The following is a 14,013-nucleotide window of genomic DNA, read 5'->3' on the forward strand; positions in this document are numbered from 1 at the left end:
CTCCCACCCTGTCTTGTATTCCCCAAGCCTGGCCCCCACAGAGGGCAGAAGGGAGTCCAGACTTGCATACTAGGGGTTCCCTGCGTGCACCCCAGACTCCCAGAAGCAGGGACATAAGGTCAACCCCTCATGATCTCAGGTACCAGAGAGGTCATGCCTGAGACCTCATGCCCTCCAGCTTCTCAGCAAACTGGCTCCGAGTGGTGGGCACAAAGCAGAGGTCTTCGCTCCTGAAGAAAGCGCTGGGCAGGGAGCCGGGAGCACAGGCCACCAACTCTCCCCTCTCCTCCCAGGAAAGCCGCGGCTCCCTCAGCTACTCCAACTCTGTCACAGGCCGAACCAGGGGCCACCCGGGTCGAGTCGTCCTGCGGCACAGGGTGCCTCAGCTCAAGTTCACCTGCAGGGTGGATGGCCCGTCAGCAGTGGAAGTCGTCCCTGGGGAGAACGCTAGCTACGATGTGTCCATATCTTTCCTCGAGTTGCCCCTGTCCCAGCACGGAGAGAACACGGGGCAACACTACGCCAGCCGGAGGAAAGAGGTCTTCCTCCAGGCCACACTCCACAGCCCCAACCCCAGCCTGCGGCTCTTTGTGGATACCTGTGTGGCTTCTCCAGACCCCAGTGATTTTACAACTGTCAAGTATGATTTGATCAAGCAAGGGTAAGGAAAGTGGAAGGCCCTGTCTGGTTGATGTGGTTGACTATTTACCTATTATTCCTTTGGGGGACCTGTTTTGTTGTTTTTTAATAATTTTGTTTATTTATCTGGGCTTCCCACGTGGCTCGAAGGTGGTAAAGAATCTGCCTGCCAATGCAGGAGACGTGGGTTTGATCCCTGGGTCAGGAAGATCCCCTGGAGAAGGAAATGGCAACCCACTGCAGTATTCTTGCCTGGAGAATTCCATGGACAGAGGAGCCTGTCAGGCTGCAGTCCATAGGGTCACAAAGAGTTGGACACAACTTAGAGACTAGACAACAACAATTTATTCATTTATGCTTATTTTTGCCTGCACTGGGTCTTCACTGCCGCTCACTGGGCTTTCTCTGGTTGTGGTGAGCAGGGCCTTCACTGCGGTGGCTTCTCTGATTGCAGAGCATGAACCCACAAGCACACGCGGGCTTTGTTAGTTGTGGTGCACAGGCTTAGTTGCCCCCTGGCACGTGGAATCTTCCGCGACCTGTCCCCTGCATTATCAGGCAGATTCTTAACCACTAGACCACCAGGGAAGTCTGACCGTTATCTTCTTAACTGGCAGTCCTAAATCAGAACATTGTGCCCAGAGTCTTCATCCTGTCCAGAGGTGGAGCCCAGACCCTAACCATCCCTCTGATCCCAGCTGAGGGCAGATAATTATAGGAAGTCTAGACAACATCCCTTGAATCCCCAGAGAGTCCTAGGCAGAGCCTGTGCTGTCTCAGGCTCTGCTGACTCATGCCTCTCTTCCCTCCAAGTTTTATAACTATTGCATTCCCCATTCCTCAGGGTATTTGGCCAGCACTGATGGGCTGCTGGGTTATCCTAGGCTAAGCTCTTACAGTGATGAGGTTTATTCTGGCACCTTTGGTTAGACATAACATTTGCCAAATTAGAACTCAGGCAAGATGTTTGCCTTTATAGCTCTTTTATCCCCCAACCAGCGCAAAATGCTTATGGATGGGTAATTGGCAACCAGTGTGAAGACATCAAAAACTCACTTTCTGATGGAAGCTCCAGAGTGGTAAGAGCCACTAAAGCGGTGAGCGCTTCCTAAAGCCCCTGAGAGGCATCATGGTGCCTGATTCCAAAAGTTGGGGAGGGCAAGAGGCAGCACCTTCCACAGGTAGAGTGAGCCACGGTGTGGGAAGTGCACAGATGTGGTACTAAGCCGCACTGAGTCAGAGAGAGAAAGCTCTTCCCTCTTAGGTCTCCCGTTTCAAAACTTGGCAAGGAGAGGGAGTTCCCTAGTGGTCCAGTGCTTAGGATGCAGTGCTTTCACAGCTGTGGCCCAGGTTCAATCCCTAGTCAGGGAACCAAGATCCTGTAAGCCGAGTGGCTACATATATCAGAGAGTCCAGAATTTAACAACTGTCATACTTCTGCCTATTTTATTAACAGGTTTTATTAGCTCTTCTTTCTCTAGTTTCCTAAGATGGGAGCTTGTTGTTGTCGTTCAGTTGCTAAGTCATGTCCAACTCTTTGTGACCCCATGGACATAGCAATGCCAGGCTTCCCTGTCCTTCAGCATCTCCCTGAGTTTGCTCAAACTCATGTCCATTGCATCGGTGATGCCATCCAACCATCTCATCCTCTTTTGGCCCCTTCATCGTTGTGTAATGCCCCTTTTCATCTCTAATTATCCTGGCTCTGAAGTCTGTTTTGGCTGAAATTAATATAGCTAATCCAGCTTTCTTTTGATTGGTATTAACTTGGTAAATCTTTCTCTATCCTTTTACTTTTAATTAACCTTTATCTTTATATTTAAAATGGTCTTCTTATAGACAGCATATAGTTGGATCTTGTTTTTTTTTAATCTACTCTGGCAGTCTGTGTCTTCCAATTGGTATATTTAAATCATTCACATTTAAAGTGATAGTTGACATAGTTGGATTAAAATCTGCCTCCTAGTAACTGTTTTCTATTTGTTGCATTTGTTCTTTGTTTCTGCCTTCAATTCTCCTTTTGCTGCCATCTCTGGTTTTAATGCAGGTTTAATACATTTTATATGCTGGTTTTAATTGAGCATTTTATTTTATTCCATTTTATCTCCTCTAAATATATCATTTACTTCTTTCTTTAGTTTTTCAGTAGTTACACAAAATAAATTTTAAAATAAATTAAGTTCACCTTCAAACAATATGTACTGTGCTGTGCTTAGTTGCTGGAGAAGGCAATGGCACCCCACTCCAGCACTCTTGCCTGGAAAATCCCATGGACGGAGGAGCCTGGTGGGCTGCAGTCCTTGGGGTCGCTAGGAGTCGGACACGACTGAGCGACTTCATTTTCACTTTTCACTTTCATGCATTGGAGAAGGAAATGGCAAACCACTCCAGTGTTCTTGCCTGGAGAATCCCAGGGACGGGGAAGCCTGGTGGGCTTCCGTCTATGGGGTCGCACAGAGTCGGACACGGCTGAAGCGACTTAGCAGCAGCAGCAGCAGTGCTTAGTTGCTCAATCGTGTCCGACTCTTTGCGACCCCATGGACCATAGCCCGCCCAGCTCCTCTATCCATGGGGATTCTCCAAGCAGGAATACTGGAGTGGGTTGCCATGCCCTCCTCCAGGGAATCTTTCCAACCCAGGGATCAAACCCAGATCTCCTGCATTGCAGGAGGATTCTTTACCGTCTGAACCACCAGAAAAGCCCAAGAATACTGGAGTGGGTAGCCTATCCCTTCTCCAGGGGATCTTCCCAGCCCAGGAATTGAACTGGATCTCCTGCATTGCAGGTGGACTCTTTACCAGCTGAGCTACCGAGGAAGCCCCTCGAATAATATAGCTACCAGCTTTAATCTACCCTTTTGAAAAAATAGAGTAGGTAATAGTTCTGGCTAGCATTTACTTTGTTTTGTTTTTCTGTTATGTTTTACAGTGCCTTTCTGTTTCTGGCTAGGAATGGTGGTTTTTTTCCTCTCATCAGTTTAGTTCAGTTCAGTCACTCAGTCGTGACCAACTTTTTGTGACCCCATGGAGTGCAGCATGCCAGGCTTCCCTGTGCATCACCAACTCCCAGAGCTTGCTCGAACTCATGTCCATCGAGTCGGTGATGTCATCCAACCATCTCATTTTTTTCATAAAAGAAAGAGTGGGTAGTGGGAGGAGCTCTGGTTGAAATTCAGAGGTTTGTGTCCACGCCCAATTATTTGAGCCAGAATTAATCCACACCATGCTTTAAATTGGTACTTCCCAGGTGGCACAGTGGTAAAGAATCCAGCTGCCAATGCAGGAGACACAAGAGACGCAGGTTTGATCTCTGGGTCAGGAAGATCCCCTGGAGTAGGAAATGGCAACCCGCTCCAGTATTCCCACCTGAAAAATTGCATGGACAGAGGAGCCAGGCAGGCCGCAGTCCCTGGGGTCAAAAAGAGTCCACACGACTGAGCGACCAAACAGCAAACAACAGCGTGCTTTAAGTTAATCCTCTTGACCTGGGGTTTTTCTTCCCATCAGGTGCATCAAAGACAATACTTATATCAACCTGCACTCCCGGCAAAAGAATGTAGCCCAATTCAAGTTCAGCATCTTCAGCATTCTCACCAGCTATGACGTGATCTATCTGCAGTGTAAGGTCACCATCTGCAAAGTGGGGGACCACTCCTCCCGCTGCTCCCAGGGCTGTGCAGGGCGGAGTAAGAGGGCCACAGGCCCCAGGAAGGCCACAGAAGGGCAGACAGAGCATTTCCAAACGGTGGGACCACTGGAGATCCACAAAGGAACTGATCAGAGAAAGACTCGTGGGTGATTTCTCCGAGTTCCACATCAACCTGTTAGAAATTAGAAGCAAATTCTATTTCTGCTCAGCAAAATAATGTTGGATAAATCTGAGGTCGTCCTCATAGAGACAGATAAAAGGGCTAAAGAGGTTCTCTTCGAGGTTCTCTTCGAGGTTGATTGCTAAGTAAATCTTGTCTGACTACCAAATTTCTAAGGCAATTGCTGTCTTTGCAGCTAGGAGTCTTGCATTTTATAATTATTCACTATCAAGAACTTGATCACTGTCTTAAACTGTACAACATGTCATAAAGAAAGTTATCTCTTGATACCACACTGCACTTAAAGGTATTTTTGGCTCCTTAATGTTTAGATGCTAGTAGTTGGATCTTTTTGTTTCTGTCACCCTGGTTGTGTGAGAATTTATTTTCAGATCTTGCCAAGGGCCCTGTGAAGAATAAACTAAGTGTCTATCAGAAAATCATTGCTTTTTTTTTTTTTAAATATAGGCATTGGTCAGTTGAATCAAATGTCATTTACTCATTGTCGTTTACACAAAATGAGCTTTATTTGTCTGTTTCGAAGAAAACAAATTGGGCCTTGGCTTTGTTGAGCTTGGGTTAAGCTTGCAAATGAGAGCCTGAGCAACAATCACAGGAACCCTTGGGGACTGCTCTGTGGGGTACCACGTGCTTAGTCTGTTTCCCAGATCTTCAAAGCCTTACAGGAAACCTGAAAAGCAGACAAAGAAAGATTAGCATAGTCCCAAATCCTCCCTGAAAAGAAGGGCAGCACCCACGTAATCTAATCTTTCATTATATCTGAACAGGAAGAATTCTGCATTAGGTTCAGTGCCCTCAAAGTTGTCTTTAAAGAAACAGACTTTTTTTCTCTTGTTTTTCAAGACATATTTAGTAACAGTATTTAACACATGAGCTCTCAAGTCCAGGGGATATACACTATTGTCAAGTCCCTCAGGGAGGAGGGCAGGGTTTGATGGGGCCCGGAAGCGAACCCCAAATTCCTGAGAGATAAAAATCTGATAAGTGACCGGAGGAGGGACATTGCCTCTAAAGTGAGACATGTCAGTTTCACTGCAAACACGCCCTTCACTAAAAACCATCTTGGTAAAAGTAAGTTCCCTGCGGATACATAGTAGAAGTTGATGTGTAATTAATGGTCAGTTTGATGAAGATAGCATCTTTATATCCAAAGTTAATTATCTCTCACAAGTAGCTTCATCCTCAGTCACATGAAACAGTGATTTTAGCATCTGGCTTCTATTTTGTGCAAGTGCTTCAAATAAAAAAAAAAAAAAGTTTTTCCAGATTACCAAGAGCTGCTAGAGTTTCCACTTTTAAAAGTTCGCCTGCCCATTAACTGTACTTATCTAAATCTTGCAGAGAAAGGCTAAGAGCTTCCGAAATTAGCACGTTATGGCCTTTAGCAAATCCCTAATGTGAAAAGTGTTGACAATTAATGCACTGAATTTTCAAGAATAAATAAATAAGGGACTTCCCTGGTGGTCCAGTGGCTAACACTCCACCCTCCCAAGGCAGGGGCCCTGGGTTCAATCCTCGGTCAGAGAACTAGATCCCATGTGCCACGACTAAGAGTTCACGTGCTGCAACTAAAGTTCCCACATGCCCAGCTAAGACCTGGCACAGCCAAGTAAATACAGAAATGAATTTAAAATAAATAAATAAATACGGCTCCAGTGAACTTCCAGTTCAGTACTCTGGGTGTAGTTCAGGGAATGGGACCCAGGAAGCTGCTCTTTCCAAAAGCACTCAGGTGATTCTTAGGAATGATGAAGTTTGAAAACCCCGGCTACTGTTAAGCACCTCATGTCGAACGGATCAAAATGCACTTAACAAGAACAAAGGTACAAACCGGAAGCTCCAATTAATACAGACAAAAATGGCCTGAGAGAAGCCTGCTCTCTCTAGCCAAAGAACCAACAAAGAGGCAGCCGGGCAGTTCTAGAAAACTCTGAGGCCATAACTTACTTGCTCCACGGGTGAAACTGTGGCCCCACCCCTTGCCTAGCCAGCAAAGGTGAAGTGGGGAGCCTGGACTTCCACCTGCTCTCCGTGCCCCTTACCTACCCTCTCCCCTCTCCTCCCCTCCCCTCCCCAGGGTGCTATCAGAGAAAGCAGAGTAAAGAGCTGGGCAATGAGGACCCCCCTGCACCCTCGAGTCAGGTGGAGCCTGGACTTTCAGCTCCACCCAGCGGGTCAGAGACACTCCTTTGAGGCTGCTAAAACTATAGAAAAATAGCTTTGATATATATATATATTATATGCTAATCGTGCATAGTATATAGCTCAATCACTCCACTACAAAGGAGTTTGTTTTTTTTCAATAATTCCTGGTGATGGGATTTTACACTCTCTAGTGGGTCACAATATTTGACAGGTTTCACAGTATTACGCTATTACACCTGATGCACTTCTGAATACCCCTCTTGCATGGCCATCAGCAGGTGTTCAGTCAGTTCCTGATATCAGTTCCTGATAGAATGGTTGATGGGCCAGTAACCAGACAGTTTTCAAGTGCTGCTTGTAAATACTTAATTTGATTTCCCCAACCTAGTTAAGTTCTTTTCACATTAGAAAAGATCTTGCCAGTAGCTGCGTTTAAGATGTATGAAGGAATGCAGAGGAGACTGACCTGCGTGGCCACTGGGGGAAGTATTTGGAAGATCTACATGAAACTATTAACAAGAAAATGGGGGGAATCTGTTTTGATTTGGACCTGGAATTCAATCGGGCACCTAAGGACAGGACTTGTTTGCCTTTATGTCCATGGTGTGTCCCCTGGCACACTGTATACTCATCCGTAGGAGTAAAGAGAAAGGCTTTGGGCATCAGGAAAGTGGCTGCTGGTTAGGCGGCCCTCCCTCCCATTTTACATTAAGGAAACTGAGGCTCAGAGAGGCTAAGCAACTTCTGCAGTGGCACGAGCTTGTGAAAGGCACAGTTGGTTTTGAACCAAGTCTGCCCGGTTCTAAAGCCTCTCTGTTATGTTCTGTTCCTACTGCCCACCAGAGGGGTGTCTCAAAGAACCCCTTACTCCATCCTGCCTCCCTCAAGGACCCTGCAATGCCTGGACTTAGGGTGTACGCCCCACATTTGGAACACACTTGCACAGGGCCTCCCGGGTTCTGGGCACTGTGCTGACCACTGAGTGGGGCTCAGAGGGAAATTGCACTGATGCTCAGGGGCTTGCTGGTGACAAGAGAAAATCCAAGTGCACTTGAACTCCTAAGATGAGGCAGGAAGTAGTAGATGCCAGGAGAGGAAGTGCTCCAGGGACACTCAAGAAGGACTCGTCACTTCCAGCTGGCAGGTTTGGGGCAGGCTCCAGGGAAGGTGCAGGCTTGAATTTGCCTCTCGAAACCCTTACTGACACTGGGGACACTCATGTCACCCTCCAGGCAGCTTCTCGGCCGCTCCAAGGGCTACTGTGTGAGAGCAGCTCACCCTGCTGGCTCTAAAGTGCTGAATGACCTTCCTCAGCCAAGCCTCAGCTAGATGAATGCCTCTCCGCCAGGAGGCGACCTCTTCCAAATGCTTAGTTCTACCATCGCTTTCTCCCTGTGAGCCTAGAGGTAGTAGTTATTTCTCATTATTTCCTGTTTTCCTTTTTCATCCTTTTTAGTAGGTAACCAACCACTTGTTAGTAGTTAATTCCTTGAGTAAAACATGGGATGCTGACTAAGCAAAGGTTGTGCTAATGAGGGAAAGGACAAACTCTGGTTACAAACAGAGAGTCTGGGGTTGGAAGGGGGTTTCAGAGGCTCAGAGGAAAGAGCAGGGACAGAAAGGAGCAGCCCGAGCAGGAACGAAGAGGAGTGCATCCTCCTGCCTGTTGCTGAGACCAGAAGGATCTGGGCTTCACCACTCTTTACCACTCTTCACCACTTCTTTAACCTTCACAGGAGGTTAAAGACACTGTCTGCAGTTAAAGATACTGAAACAGCCGAGTCAGCAAAAATCAGTGTTAACAGTGATACAAAAAGAAGGAAAATCGGCTTCTGAAGATTTGGAGGATAGCAGGAGGAGGCATCTCAGGTTTTTAAAATGTCCTTTTGACACCACAGAGCTCAACCCCATCGTTACACAAATTAGGCGCCCTCCACCCAGAGAAACCCCGCCTGCCTAATACCCTCTGGGATGAATGGCGGTTCCCTCCTGGCCATGTAACATTGTCCACGGCACAGCAAGCTGGGTGAGAGTGAAGGAAGCTGGTAGAAGGAGAAGGGCTCGGGCACGGGAAGTTTACAGCAGAGTCTGAAACTGGAAACACTCTAACATCTATTTTTTTTTCCCCTGGGGTTGTATATATAGATGTATTTTCTACTCTTAACTCTCCTTATATTGCAATATAACATGATAAGCTAACTGCCCCAAGTCCCAAAGTAGGTAAGACACAAATGTAAGTACTTTTCCAACTAACAACAACAACAATACTGGAGGCAGAGAGGGTTATTTTCAATATTGCATTTATTCAAAAGCACATAAATATGGTATATAGTACATGATATAATGGAAACAGTATAAAACTTGACTTGAATAATAAAAGACTCTACTAAGAAAGAAATATTGTTCATGAAGATATTTGTACCCACCCAAGTCAGAGCCCCTCGTTTACATTACAGCAGCACGGAGGCAGGGCATCGAAGCCGGAATACAAGTTACATTCGTCACAGCACTGGAGGCTGGGATAAGACCCAGTGGTGAGGGCCGCACTGACCTTGTCCGGGTTGACTGTGGCTGGATTATTTTTTAAGGCCAAACAAACAGGTACCTTTGGCATGCTTAAGAAAAGACATACACAGAGCATAGGATTAGAATTTTTCTTCTCGGTCCACCTGTTACAACTGTCAGGGGGATCTGGAGAATTTGGGCCTGGAACCAATCAAACCCATGACACCAGCCCGAGATGAAAGCAGCTTTGCCCTCATCCCAAGTTCCTGTCCAACCCCTTCCTCTCCTAAGAGTGCCAGAAACGTAAGATGAGGTTCCAGCAAATGAGGGAGAGTGAGCTGCAAGTGCGGGTCACCCAGGTGATCACTGCAGGTCCGCCAAGTGCAGAGCACAACCCGGGAGGGTGCCGAGTCCGCCGCCCCCGGGTGCTGGGGGTTACCATCCTGCTCACAGGCTGAACTTCCCTAGAATGGGAACATGGCTGCTGCTTTTTTTTTTTTTTTGTATTCTCCCCACTTATCACATAAAGAATCTGAGACATGGAAAAGCACAGTGCCTTGATCAAACACATACAAGTAGAGGAGGAGCTGGAAATAAAAACCAGGTCATTCAAAGCTTGAGGCAGGACTCTGTTCAACAAACATGCTGCCTCCTTGGAACGTTAATGCGTGGGAACACCACTGCTTCTGACAACCAGTCTCACCCATATTTGAAGGCTCCTTGCCCCCAAATTTAACGCTCCCTTTTCAGATCTACACTCCCTGGTGAGGCAAACCCCAGGATCTTCACACAACTCAGCTTCCCCAGGGTCCTACAGGCCCATCCCACTGTGCCCAGAGCCAAGGATCTGCTGAGAGCTCCCCAACTCAGGTGGGGGGAACATCAGCTCAGCCCATCCTCCGAGTGAGCAGAGGCAGACTCAGTCATGCCATCTTCAGTCTGCAATCCTATGGAATCAACCTGCTGAGGGTAGGGGAGGGCAAGGGACGGCAAAGCAGCACAGACCCAGCAGCTGAGAACATTCTCCTTGTGAGCTCACAGCCCCAGACCAGAAGGGGTAGAAAGCCAGATTCTACCCTCCCCGCCATGATCCTCTCAAACTCTCCCACTGTTCCTGACCTCGCCCAGGGTGTGGCCAGAGGGCCAGGGATGACCCTGCTCAAGCACGGAGCCCCAGGATCCCATGTGAGGGGGTGTTAGCCCCTCTTACCCACATCACTCACTTCAGTGCGTTGGCTACTTTGTAGTAAAGACAGATGACAACGGCCATCAGAACGAGCATGGCCAACAGGATAGCGCCACCAATGCAGAACATAATTATCGCGTTAACTTTGGAGCTTTTATCTAGGCAGAGAAGTACAGGCAAGCAGTGAACCTGGCTTCCCTCCCCACAGTCACTTAGCAACCACAATATGCTTCCTTCAGTGGAAGAAGAATGAACCCTATGCTTGTAAAGCACAAATGAGTCTCCCTAGGGGGGTGCCCAGGACCATAAGTGGGCCCAGAGATGGGGAGAAAGGTTCATTTCTAAGTGAGATGGGACTGAAACACAAAGTCCAGAGAGAAGGAAGGAAAGACAGTGGGAAGAATCTTTTTCTGTCTTTCACATGCAGTAAAGTGCAGCTGTAAATAACCTGCCTACACTGGAGCAAATGGTTTTACTTCCAAACATCTGGGCCTCCAGGTTCACTTTCAGAGTCACCTCTGCTCACTTTCAGAGTCAGAATTAAACCCCTGCTGTACATTAGGCTTAAAAATCGCCGACAGCAATTATTAAGGGAACAACTTTCTTTAAATGTTATGTTCATTAATCCTAAGAATATACTCATCTCTTTTGTAAGAGATACGTGTTTCAGGAAAAGGAAGTTTTTCCATTCTCCCTCTGACAACTGCCAATTTTCTCCTAAACCCTAAATCTTTCCAGGAAGTCCAAGTTATGTGGAATAAGCAGTTTATTTAATCTATTTATGCTATTAAATGACATAAAATTTTATGTTATTAAATCTATGTTATTATATCTATTTAATCTATTTATTTAATCTATTTATCTATTAATCGGTTTATTTATGCCCTTAAAATGGGATAAAATGACCCAGAAGAGAGAATGAAACCATCCAACTGCCAAAGCATACTTACGAGAATCTAAGTCGTCAAAGCTGGATGAAGGCTGACAGTAAAAAAAAATTGCAATTAAAATAAACTTGAGGGAACAGTACATCTTATCAGGGATTTCTCAAACCTTTAATTTGAGAAAGAAAATTCTAACTGTCCCTGTTAGGAGTAAGTGAGATGTAAGTTTGAAGAGCTCGCTTTTAGAAGTGCAGCCTCCACCAGAGCAGAATGGAGAGTCAACTGTCCAGCTCCAACTTCCGTGCCAATCAGGCCATAAGCTGTGTGACATCAACTCTTTGGACATCAGCTCTCTTTCATGGAGTTCTGAATTCCATCCCATGTTCAGATTTTTGTGGTACCAATGGACATGTAAATGCCCAAATACTATTTTAAATCATTTCATTTCAAAATCACATTTTCAGGTTCTGTTTCTCTCAGAGGACTTTTTTAAGGTTTGACTGTTAATCAAAAGCAAATCTGGGGGTTCAATATAATAAAAAGACAGTGATGTGGGGAGGCTAATATCTAAAAATGGTCAATATTTCTAAAAGTACAATTATAGAAGGCTACTTAGACTCTGTTTTAGCAACACAAGGAAGTAGTATATACTTGTAGCCACTTAAGTATATACTTGTAGCCACTTAGTAGGATTCAGATATAAGTTCACTGGAGGAGGGCACAGCAACCCACTCCAGTATTCTTGCCTGGAGAATCCCATGGACAGAGGAGCCTGGTAGGCTACGGTCCATGGAGTCACAAAGAGTTGAACATGACTGAAACAACTTAGCAAGCATAGGTTCACTGACTTCAGAATATTATCATACTTCATGGTTAAGACAAAAAGATTTCAAAAAGCAATTTGAATATCAGGATATCTTTTAAATCGGGGTTCTATGATTTCAAGGTACTCACATCAACAAAGCTGGTTCCATTAAATGAAAGAATTTAACTACAAAGGGTTAGTCCTTGTTGCTCTGGCCAAATCCTTTATGAGGTTACAAACAGCAAGGGAGTTATCACCAAAAATGGTGGCATAAGATCTCTGAAAATTCTCTCCTTTATAAAAGCAATGAAAATCTGACCAAAAAAAAATGGTCAGAATCAGGTTTTTCTCACTCTGAATACTAACTATAAGCTTTCAGCAGCTCAAGGAATATTTAAGAACTGAATTTCAGTATGAATAGCACACTTGCATGCTTTGTGGCACTGTTTCATCGTTCATTCTCCAGCTCCATGGAAGCCTTATTTTCAACAGCCCTGATTCCAGTGCAGCCAACCAGATGGAGCAGAATAGAAGTAGAGCTCTTTCAAAGCCTCATTCTCAAGAACTGTCATTATCTGACTCATCTGCTGTTTTTCTGAAAGACCTCGCTTGCAAAAGCTATCTGTATTTGACCCAACTTGGAGTCCACTCAGTGCAAGAAGTCTTCTCACAGAACTTTCGGCAAAAAGTTTTCACTTCCTGGCTCTCTGAGCAGTGGATAATATTTGGGGCAAATGATTGTTGTTGGTCAGTTGCAAAGTCATGTCTGACTCTTTGTGATCCTATGGACTGTAGCATGCCAGGCTCCTCTGTCCTCCAGTCTCCCGGAGTTTGCTCATACTCATGTCCATTGAGTCAGTGATCTCATCCTCTGTCATCCCCTTCTCCTCCTGTCTTCAGTCTTTCCCAGCATCAGGGTCTTTTCCAATGAGTTGGCTCTTTGCATTAGGTAGTCAAACTATTGGAGCTTCAGCTTCAGCAAAAGTCTTTCCAATGAACATTCAGGGTTGATTTCCTTTAGGATTGACTGGTTTGATCTTCTTACAGTCCAAGGGATATTCAAGAGTCTTCACCAACACCACATTTGAAAGCATCAATTCTTTGGTGCTTAGCCTTCTTTATGAAAAAACTGGTGAATTAGATCCATAGAGGTTTTGAACAAATCTAAAGGCTGTGCACATATGTAGAGCTGTGTGCATGCAGAGTTATGAGTATTCTCCAGAAAGACATGAGATGGCCCTGTGTATTATATCCCAGCTGACCTTTTTCCAAGCAGGAAATTAAAGGTAAAAGCAGTTTTCAACTTCTTGGCTGATACTACTGAAGGCATGCCCCAGTATGCACACAGAGCCCCTCATGAAAGACTGGGCAGTACACTGGATGCTGGTGGCTCAGATGGTAAAGAGGCTGCCTGCAGTGCAGGAGACCTGGGGTCGATTCCTGGGTTGGGAAGATTCCCTGGAGAAGGAAATGACAACCCACTCCAGTATCCTTGCTTGGAAAATTCCATTGACAGAGGAGCCTGACAGGCTACAGTCCATGGGGTCACAAGGAGTCAGATATGACTGAGTGACTTCACCTGTCCAATCATTAGCTGCCTATTAAGCTAATCAATAAAGACTTCAGTGTTCACACATGACAAAGAATACTGACTTTATACAGAATTAGTTGAGAAAAGTCACTAAACAAGTATAACAAAACTTGGAAAATGGGAAGAACCTGATTTCCAGAGTTGCCATATTGTATTACAGTGTTTTATCTTGCTTTTGGGGGAGTAGGGGGGACACAGCATGTGACCTGTGGGATCTCCGTTCCCTAACCAGGGACCGAACCCAGGCCATGTGATAAAAGCCTGGAATCCTAACCACTAGGCAATCAGGGAACTCTATGTTATTTTAAATGTGCATTTTTCAATAAAAGGCAAGACGTGCAAAGAAAGAGGAAAGTATGGCCCATAAAATGAGGAGGAGGCAAGAAATCAATAAAAACTTTCCCTGAAGAAGCCCAGGTGTTGGCTCT

At 45.6% G+C, this 14,013-nt stretch overlaps 2 protein-coding genes across 2 annotated transcripts in view; one reads left to right on the forward strand and one right to left on the reverse strand.

Moving 5' to 3' along the window:
* Positions 1 to 4,748, forward strand: part of LOC147344470 (scavenger receptor cysteine-rich domain-containing protein DMBT1-like) — a 100,131-nt gene extending 95,383 nt beyond the window's left edge. The window contains 2 exon segments of the mRNA XM_086378085.1: positions 294 to 661; positions 4,147 to 4,748. Coding sequence (XP_086234211.1) covers positions 294 to 661; positions 4,147 to 4,438 — 660 coding nt within the window. The 3' untranslated portion in view covers positions 4,439 to 4,748.
* A 4,264-nt stretch (positions 4,749 to 9,012) lies between these two features.
* Positions 9,013 to 11,337, reverse strand: LOC147344471 (protein FAM24B-like). Its single transcript, XM_086378039.1, has 4 exons — positions 11,252 to 11,337; positions 10,852 to 10,853; positions 10,343 to 10,463; positions 9,013 to 9,229 (listed from the first exon to the last, which is right to left on the reverse strand). The coding sequence occupies exons 1-4, from the start codon at positions 11,335 to 11,337 to the stop codon at positions 9,046 to 9,048; spliced, it is 393 nt and encodes a 130-aa protein (XP_086234165.1). The 3' UTR covers positions 9,013 to 9,045.
* Between the last annotated feature and the right edge of the window lie 2,676 nt (positions 11,338 to 14,013).

The sequence above is a fragment of the Bos grunniens genome, chromosome 26, assembly GCF_055505025.1.
Source record: "Bos grunniens cultivar Pamir isolate PY7600 chromosome 26, Bosgru_T2T1.0, whole genome shotgun sequence".
Lineage (NCBI taxonomy): Eukaryota > Metazoa > Chordata > Mammalia > Artiodactyla > Bovidae > Bos > Bos grunniens.